Source organism: Thalia democratica, chromosome 2, assembly GCF_965202585.1.
Source record: "Thalia democratica chromosome 2, ktThaDemo2.hap1.1, whole genome shotgun sequence".
NCBI lineage: Eukaryota > Metazoa > Chordata > Thaliacea > Salpida > Salpidae > Thalia > Thalia democratica.
In genome coordinates, this window is record NC_139166.1 from 76,171,607 (window position 1) to 76,182,336 (window position 10,730).

Consider the following 10,730-nt stretch of genomic DNA (forward strand, 5'->3'; position numbering starts at 1 on the left):
TTTAAACATAATAAAATATGTTTTTTACTATATTCTTAACTGTTGCCTACTATTGCTTTTATTGATTATCATGTACAGCAAAAAAAAAAGTTTAACATTTAAATGTAAAAAGCATCTTATACATAATCTTAAATTGTACAACGTGATAATTTAAACTAATAAAAAATATAAAAACAGAAATATAGATAGTGTTCATAAATAATTAAGTGTGGTGTGGTCACGCTTAAGCTCTTTACTGTTTTGCTAGTTTGTGTACGTTTTTAGTCGTATCAATTTTGTTTTATAAAAAATTACAAAGTCTGCAAATTTTTGTGTGCAAATTTTAAGATTAAAAAAAGATAACTGATGAGGACAGTTTAGGACCCATCACGACAGTTATTGGTCAATCAAGACAGCTTTATACACTAATATAGGGGCAAAGTAGTTAACATTACCGCTAAGGAGCAACTATGACAATCAATTACTAGAAGAAACAAGTGCATTAATGGATAAGTAACTACTAGAAAAGGATGATATTTTAAATGGTTAAATAATGTTTTTAATTAATAGAATGAGATAATAATAAAAATTAATTCGGGAAACTCTGTTTTGAAAAGAACTATTGAGTACTTCTGAAAAATAACTAATGAAATATATTTTATAAACAGATTTAAAATCATAAAATTAAAACATGAAATGGTTTAAAAAAAAATCCCCAAAAGACAATGTGAGCAATTCTTCGGATAGTGAATCATCAGTTGAAACGGGCGATTCTGACAACAGCTACAGCGACTGTGAAAGTGAAATAGAAGTCATCCAAGAAGTTCTTCCGAAAGATTCAGTCTTCGAAGAGCTTTCACAACGTGCCATTCTAGAAAGCGCTAAACCTGAAATTGAAAACTTCATTTCTAATGCAGATGGTGTCAGTGAACCGGAGGCCAGACGTTTGCTTCAAAACAACGGTTGGGATGTTGATAAAGCACTTGAAGCCTTGAATACTGAGAGAAAAAAAAGTAGAACACGTAGAAGTAAAAGAAATAAAACGGCTTCACTTGAACTCCAATCTATTCAAACAGATTGTTCCAATTTGGAATGTGAAGTTTGTATGGATGATATCTGCCGAAATGATGTAGCAAAGCTTGCATGCAGCCATGTGCTTTGTAAAGGGTGCTTGAAAGATTCTATCCTTGAAAACATGAACAACCGGATTGTTGATATTAAATGTCCTGGTGAAGATTGCGAGCAGCTACTAAGTTTCGATGATATTTTAAACGCCTTAGCAGATGAAGAACTCCAGGAGAAATTCTTGCGGTTGTTTGGTCAGTCTTACGTGGACAACAACAAAAACACTGCTTGGTGTCCCGGAACCGACTGCGAAATAGCATTCAGGTGTAAAGAGTTTCACAACAACTACAACGTGGAATGCTCCAAGGGACACAAAAGCTGCTTTAATTGCCAATGGAATTGGCACGACCCATTGGATTGCGACATGCTTAAAAAGTGGATCAAAAAGTGCAATGACGACAGCGAAACTGCCAACTGGATCGGCGCCAACACCAAAGAGTGCCCGAACTGCCAGGCTCAGATCGAAAAGAACGGGGGATGCAACCACATTTTGTGCGGAAAGTGCAAGTACGAGTTTTGCTGGTTGTGCCTCGAAGTTTCCGACCACGACAACATGCACAAGTGCGAGGTGCGGGTGGAAGCCATAAACATTTCGGATCAGAGGAGAGCGCTGAAAAGGTACCTCGGTTACCACGAGTTTTACGCCGGACACAAGAAAAGTCTCGAGTTCGAAAGCGCCATCACCATTGAGAGCATCTACGAAAGGTACCGGAAACCGCAAAAAGTTCACAAAAACGAGGATTGGCAAGAGGACACCGATGAAGAAGATGTTCCGGATGCCAATGACAAGCCCGCAAACTGGCTCCAAAGAGATGTTATAAAGAAAGCGTGTGATGTGTTGAAGGAGTGCCGCAACACTCTCATGTACTCTTACGTGTTCGCCTTCTACCTAAGGGACGACACCACAACCAAAAGTGTCTTCGAGAGCAACCAGGGAGAATTACAAAGCCAAGTCGAAAAATTGAGCGCGATTTTGGAAAGGGAGGTTCACAAGCTGAATGATCACCACACTATGAATGAGTTGAAAACTACAGTGACATTTTGCGAGAACCTTTCGAAGAAGTTGGTTGATTACGTCAAGGTGCAGAACATTGAGAACACGTGGCAATTTATAAATGTTTAATTTTTTTAGCTTGCGCCTGGGAAATAGCTTGACGAGTCTACAGCCTTTAAGTTTTCTTTTAAATTCAATGTTTAGTTGAAAAAATTTGCTGTTTAAGACCAATAACAAATAAAATCAAAATCATTATTTTTTGGAAATTTTAGCGCTGCACACCTGTTCAAGCTATATCCCACTTTTGTAATTTTCAACAATCTAACGATTTCGGTGTTCAAGCTGTTTCGTTAAATTGCTTGAGAATCTTATTTAATAATTGTGGTGTACGACTCGATAACCGAAAGGTTTTTCGTACACCAGGCTTTAAGACAAACTTTAAGCACTTTTTCTGTCGTTCAATAAACAATACATTATTATTAGAACATTTTTGTTGTGCGCCTTGCAATTTTTTTGTCATACACCTTCAATGTTTAAACTTCATGTTGTTTTATTGTGTTTTTATAGGTAATGTATAGTTTTGAAAATAGACTATTGTTATATTAATTTCGTAGTTTTTGTAAGTTTAATATCATAGTTGTTTTGTACATATACCATCAGAAAAATAGTCTGTGTTTATTTAGTAAGCTTATAATTTTAAATAAGGATTTTGACTCTTAAACGTGGTGATCTACCAAATCCAAGATTCGAGGCCTTTTTGGACTCGGATTCGGCCGAATCCTAATTTTAAAACAAGACTCGGATCTGGCCGAATCCTAAGTTTTAGAATAAGACTATGACTCGGATTCGAACGAATCCGAAATTTGGATTCGTTTACCACTTTAAACTTTTTAATTTTACTTAACTGTTTGTCAAAAGTTTAATGAAATGTAAAACTAGTTAATGAGTTCACGTTTAAGTGGAAAAAAAAAGGTTTTTTACGCTTATAAAAGCCTTATCAGTTTTGATTTATAGTTTTGCAAACAGTATAAAAGCTATGATATATTATTGATTCTCAAATAAAATTAAGTACATACTTCAGGCATTTAATCTTAGCTTTTTGGATAACCGCTCTTATTTAACCATCATATGTTTAGTTTTTTTGTTTGCTGGTTGTAATGAACTGCTGCATTATTTAAACGAAGAAAAAAAAAAGCTTTAACCAAATAGGCTATCTTAATACTGGTTATGTTTATGTCCTAACTGTTAACTACGTTGTCTCCAGTAACTTACTAACTGACTGCTATAATTACGAGTAGTAAATAATATGCTAATAGTAATAAGTTACAAAACTTATCTCTAAGTTAAGAATAAAACGCACTTTGAATAAATACAATTTAATTTATTTTCAATAATAATTCTTAGTTCTGAAGAAAGAAACTATTAAATCACGACAGAAATAAAATCTATAAAAAGTACTAACAATCGTAAAGTTATATAAAACACTAACATCAACTCCGCGATGTAGACTTTTTCTTTATTCTCGAAATTGTGAATAAAACGTTGAACTTAATCGTAACTTGATCGTAACGCGGAATAACTAATTCACCAACTAAGCAACTAACGCGTATTTGAAAGACAAACACAAATATATACGCATTTAAATTAAATTAAATCCTTAAAATAAAAAGATGTTTGTTTTTAATACTGGAAGCACGTCACGAAAACTGCGTAAAACAGCTTACAACATCCGCTTTAAAATAAGAATATGAAATGTTAATATCATTACAATGCAGCTTAAATATGAAACATTAAAGCAGATGCTTGCATACTTTTAGCTGTATACTTTTTGTTAATATTTTATTATTTATTTAATTGATAACTTAAACTTATGACGTATATGTTATAACTTCAAACATTTTAATATTTCATGTTAAAATCAATGTTCTAAAGAAAAAAAAATCTGTTAACAATAAAATCTTTATTAATTTGTAATGCTCTGCTGTAACTGTTTGCATTATTCATTTTGAACTCCGAATATTTAGAGCTTGCTGCAGTCATGAGAAATAAGGATTAAATCAATGATGAAACTTTCATCAAAAAACTTTGCCTAGTGATTTATAAAAGTTTTAAAAGCAGCTTATATTTATTGGGTAAGAATTTTTGTAATATTGTTGTGTGACTTTTTTGCATAATTGGTACATCATTTAAACTATCTTGCCTAATTTATATAAATTAGTCTAGAATAGCTTTTAGTATTGATAGATAAAATTCACTGATACATTATAATAAGTTAGTATAAAAGCACTTTTTTTTTATTATGTCCAGTTTAAGAAATAAAAATACCAAGCTGCCTGCAGGGGGGTCCTATGCACAAACGTGCTAGAAAGTCACCCCGTCTGCAGGAAAATTATGGGCAAAAAGGTCAGTTTGATAGTCTTCCCATAGACAGTCAACTAGACCAAACTGAGACTTTTGATGTTGGTCCAATAACATCCATAGCTCACAAATTTTTAATAAGTTTATATTTTATTTGATGGTCCATTTTTTGGAGTGAGAGATTATTATGAAAACAAAATCTTAAAATACTTAAAGTTATTTTATTCTCTTTACAGGGTTGCCAAAAAACTTTGAACTCTGGATTTTGACAATTTAGTCTAAAAAAAATATGGAGAAGTTTGGAATTTGTTGTTATTATTATTGCAAGTTTATTGTCCATATGATGGACCTAGGCATTAAAACCCAGGCCACTTAAACAGAATAACACATAATGAAATAAATCAAAAATAAAATTAACACAAAACGTTCATTGTTTAAACAAAAGTGAAAACATATATCAATATAGTATATATATAAATTTATATACTAACATAAATAGCAACATTTTTTTAACCACTTATAAACTTATACTTATTAACGCTTTGATGTACAACGATCAACCATGAAAAATCTAATTGCATTGACTAATAAAAAATTAAAAACTTAAAGCCTCAAGCATATTAAAGTTGAGTGGCCAGATAAATAATCATTCAACATATTAAAAAGGACTCATCATTAATGATTGATAGAGGAAAAGCGCTACTTTAAAAATGAGTTATGGTTTAAGTTAAAGCTAAAAATTAAACCAACGGTTGATAAATAAATTAATTATTAATTTTACAAACAAACATTTTATTTAAATCAAACTTTTTTAACTTTGATCGAAATTCTTTAACGTTTTTGCAAGAAGTTAATTTATTTTAAAGTTTATTCCATATTTGAACTGATCAATAAAAAAAGAATTTTGCCAAACCTCATTATTGAAATGATGAATGCATGTAAATTGTTTGCTATTTCCTCTCAATAAGTAATTAGTTCTATAAGGTTTAAAAATTGATTGTACATATATTGATTGTAGTTTCACCATTAACTAGTTTAAAAAAGTAATGAGGTCAAACTCAAGTCTTCTATATTCTAAAGATTTTTATTTTTAGTTTTGTTATTCTATCAATGTAAGACGTATAAGAGATATTGCTGCGGTTGAATATTAATCTGGTATATTTTCTTTGAATAGATTCTATATGATTAAAATCTTTTTTTTTTAATATTGAGACAATATTGTATGTTATATTTCATCTTAAGACGAATATATGTGAGAAACAACTTTTTAAGGATGTTTATATCTGTAGATTTAAAGCTCTTTAAAACTTGAAAAGATGTAGTTGATGCAGTTTGGTAATTGTGATTAATATGGTGGCTCCATTTTAGATTTTCAGCAAAAAAAAAACCCGAGATCTTTAAACACTTTAGTTGAAGATAAATTTGCATTGTTTATTTTAAAATTAAAAGTAGAGATAGTAGTTTTTTTTAGAATATTTAGAACTTGACATTTACTAGGGTTTAAGTTTAGTTTTCTTTCCTTTAGCCAATTGTAAATTTTATCTAAGGATATCTATAAAGTTGTGTTTCATTGGCTAAAAAGTTTTGTGTCATCTGCGAAGAAATTAATGTTGCTGCTAACATTAACTTCTGAAGCTATATCATTTATGTAAGTAATAAATAGTAGTGGACTAATAATCCCTCCCTGAGGGATCCCACTAAAAGTAGGTAAAGATTCTGAAAATATGTTGTTAATTACTACTTTTTGAGTTCTATCATTTAGAAACTCTTTGAACCAACAAAATTTGATAAATTTAGAAAAAAAACTGGATAAACCTGAATTTTGAACAAAAATCACTAATAAACCTGGAACTTTAAACAATCTTTACATGTTAAGTAGTAGAATTTTGATTTGACTCGAAAAATCTTTCATGTGATAAAAAATTTATGTCATCATGACAATTTTTTATTGAAAAACACTCTTAAAGTAGCTTTACAGAATCTTTTCAATGATTTTATACAATTTAAAACAGTTTTTAACCTTGAACTAAACTTTAAACTAAAAATAGACCCAAAAACGTGTGCTTTTAAAAACCTGGAGGATTTTTTTGAAAATCTGGAGAAAACTTGCCAAAAACATTTGGCAACCCTGTCTTTAGCAATAAGTAGAGACTGGAGACCTTTATTTGCTGTATATCTTTAAAAACAACAGCTTTAAATAAACGATTTGGCTAATTTTATACTGTTTTTAATGCGGAAGTTTAGTTTTCAAAAACCATATATTTTTAAATAATTTGTTTGTTAGTTTTTATTAATTATAGCAATCAAGTTCTACAAGTTTAGTAGCAAAGTTTTAGCTTAACACTAAAAATTTACCATCTGGATAATTTTTTATTGTCATCATTAAAAAATCTTTCATCAAAAAACTCATTTTTTAGAAGTTTTAGATATCTTTTCAATATTGTTTTACTACTTAGTAGACCCAAAAATAAGTACTTTAAAAAACCTAGAAGAAGTTTTAAAAACCTTGAAAAATTTTGCCAAAAATATGTAACTCTGAAAACAATTAGAAACCTGGATAAGCTTGAGTATGGCTAAAAAACCTGGAATTTGAGAAATGTTGAACAAAAATCACCAAAAAACCTAGAAAAACCTGGAACTTTAAACATTTTTTACATATCAAGTAAAAAAAATTACTTGACACAAAAAATATTTTATACTAATTTTTACATTTTTTTACCTTACTCTTAACTTTTAACCAAAATAGACCCAAAAAAATTGCACTTTTCAAAACCTGAAGAAAATTTGCCAAAAAACCTTGAAGCATGAATAAACCTTGAGTTTGAAATTTTTGGTAGAAAATAATCATGGAAATAAAAATTAAAAAAAACCTGAAATTTTGAATAAAAATCACTAAAAAACCTGGAAAAACCAGGTATTTGAAAAAATTTTACATCTTAAGTAAAAATGTTGATTTGACACAGAAAATCTATTATATATCTGAAGCTTTTTTTTGCCACCATCAACATTTTTTTATTAAAAAAACATATTTAAAGTAGCTTTACAGTATTTTTTCAATGTTTTTTTACAATTTTAAACAGTGTTTTCCCTTAACTTAACTTTAAATTTAAAATAGACGCAAAAACTTGTAATTTTAAAAACCTGAAGAAAATTTTCCAAAAATATGTGGAAACCCTGAATTCAAGACAAAAAGGGTTGCCAAAAAACTTTGAACCCTGGTAAAATCTGGAATTCCCCAATTTAGTCTAAAAAACCTGGAAATAGAGAAATTTTGAATATAACCTGGAATTTTAAACAAAATCACTAAAATCCTGAAAAAGATGGAGATTTCGATAAATTTTACATGTTTAGTTTTACTTTGACACGAAAAATCTACCATCTGGATAATTTTTTGTTATCACTGAAAAATCTTTCATCAAAAAACTTATTTTTAGAAGTTTTAAGATATCTTTTAAACGTTGTTATACTAACTAGCATACCTTTTAACCTTAAACTTATTTTTAAACAAAAAACAAACCCAAAATCATGTAATTTAAAAACCTGGAAGAAATTCAGAAAAGTTGAAAAAAATTTCTCAAAAGCTTGTGGCAACTCTGGATAAATTATTATTATTATTACCTTTAGCCTATCTTAATGCATAAGGTTGACACAAAAACTGGTACTTTTAATTCCTGATTTGAATTGGAAAACAATGAATATCAATTATTTTCTAATAAATTAGTATAATATACTTAGGATGAATAAAACGTATACAAACATATTGATGCTAAGTTTTTTTCTTTTTAAAGCAAAGTTATTTTGTTATATGGAAATATTGTGAAACTGCCCATTTTCGGAAACCCTGATTTATGTAGTAATAATACATCACAAATATTACTCAAAAAAGTCATTACTCCTCTCCCCTATATCCTTAAATAAAACAAATTTGAGGAGTATTTTTGAAATAGGGTCGCAACAGACTTTGGATATCTAAGTATATTTTGATTTTTTTTATCTTAAGACGACTCAGGGTTTTATGAAATTGTTTATTTAGTGCAGGCTGACTAAGTTTAGTTATGTAATTTTCCTTAAAACGTTCAGAATTTTTTTTAAAACTTTTCTTTTATAACTCTGAACAGTTTTAATCATCTGAGAAATAAGAGTTAGTTTTTTAAATTGCAACATTTTTTATATAAAAACTAATTTTCTTGAAAAACTAAGTTTTAACAGTATAAAAGCAAATAAAATAATTAATAAAAAACTCAGGAAGACTTAAAAATGTTTTTTTTTTAACTTAAACAGAGGCAAGCCTATAAATAATATGAATTTAATTTAATCAAAAAGTAGTATTGTTCTTAAAATTTTTAGCTTGTAATTATATTGATAACTTATCTGCATGTGTTTGAAGTTCAAATACTTTCATAATTTACCGGGTTGCCAAAAAACCTAAAATCCTAGATTTTCTAAATTTAGACTAAAACACTAGGCATATCAACATTTTGAAAAAAAACCTGTATAACCAAGAGTTTTTAATAAAAGTGACTCAAAAAACTAGAAAACCTTGAATTTTAAACAATTTTACACTTATATAATAAAATTTTGATTTAACAAAAAAACTATATCATATAAATAATATTATTTTTATCTATTTGCTTTAATATTTGTTGCAATACAGTATACTAACCTTATATAAAGGTTTGAAGTTTAAGTTAAAAATCTTTTTATCGTAAGATGTTTATATTTACAATTCGGAGTTTAACAAGTATTAATATTTACAAATACAAACTAGTACATACAAAACAAACAGTTTTAGGACAATGTTTAAGAGTTTTTTCATAAACTTTATTTTCTCTATTCTTTATGCACAATTGGGTGTTTTATACATGTAAATTTCTTACAAAAAACATGGGAACTTCAAGAATAACCTTTTTTTAGATATTAATTAGACTTTCAATTAAACATTGCAATGATAAAATGATTATTAATTAGTTTTTCCTTCTGTGTAAGAATAAATATAATTACTAAATTGTTGAAAATTAAAAAAAAAAACAGCTCTTAACAACAGTATTAATCTTTTATTAGCATAAAATTACAAAAAAAAAAAAGAATGTAACCCCGAACCCTTACCCATGGTCGGTAACTGTTTTTTTTTGTCATTTTATTAGTCTTCTCTTTATTTCATTTTAGTTATTTTTTTTTTAACACTTTGATTTTTATTGTTTTTTATTTTTTCTCATTTATTTTTACTGTTACTGTTACGTCTAACCCTTAAACTCGGTCGATAACTTTTTTTTTTAACTACATAATTTTTTTATTTTTAGTTTTCTTTTTTTTTTTACTTATTTTATTTATTTTATTTATTTTATCCTATTTATTTTTTTTACTCAGGTGCGAAAATTTCCCTTCGTGAAAAAGTGTCTTTTAGTGCATACTTTACCCTTCGTGCAAAAGTATCTTCGTTCACATTTGACACGTTTTCATATTTATATACATTTATTTGTTTATTTCTTGTTAATGAAAATTGAAAACTTTTGTGTTTAATAAAACATTAGTTATGAATTAGATTTATTCAACACTTTATTCATACTTATTTAATTAGTTTACAAACTGCCATTCTAAATTACATTTTATAAAGCATGGTTTAATTTTTAATGTCATAAAGTTAAAAAAACACAAGTTGTATTTTCATTAAGTAGGAACTTGAAATAATGAAACAGTTTACTTTAATTACTTAAAGATTTAGCAGTTTATTATTATGTTATATCTCAATGCTTATGTACTTTAATCCTATACTAAATAATAAAATCTTAAACCAAAAAGCAAACTTTTCTAAATAATTCACTTAATTTAGTCTTTTGTTTAACTATCTGCTAAACTTAAATTTTAGCTGTCTACTTAAGTTTTAATCTGAAATAACGTTATTATTTTTCAGATTAATATTTACTTAACATTCGCATACTTACATTATTACTTGTTTAGAGCGGTTTTGTAAAAGTAATATTAATATCTAACATTGTTATACTACTTTAAATAAAACTTAAAACTACGTTTTCTAAGAAAAAAATAACTTTTTTCTTTTGCTATAAACAGTTTAAAGTTGTTTAATTAGAATTAAAAAACTGTAACAAATTTTAAAACTTCAATAGAAACAACCATTCTTAAAATTCTTATTTTACATTACTTTCTTGGTACTAAAAATAACAAATCTAGTTGTTATGTTAGCTGTTTTAAATTGAAATCGAGTTATAAGCTGTGGTTATTTAAGTTTTTTTTTACTTAAATAAGTTATTGTCTT

General features: G+C 27.9%; 1 protein-coding gene across 1 annotated transcript; it reads left to right on the forward strand.

Moving 5' to 3' along the window:
- Positions 1–670: 670 nt before the first annotated feature.
- On the forward strand, positions 671–2,227 carry LOC145828959 (E3 ubiquitin-protein ligase arih1-like). The gene has a single exon (XM_082936702.1). It carries the CDS (start codon positions 671–673, stop codon positions 2,225–2,227), a length of 1,557 nt encoding a protein of 518 aa, XP_082792828.1.
- The last annotated feature ends 8,503 nt before the right edge of the window (positions 2,228–10,730 follow it).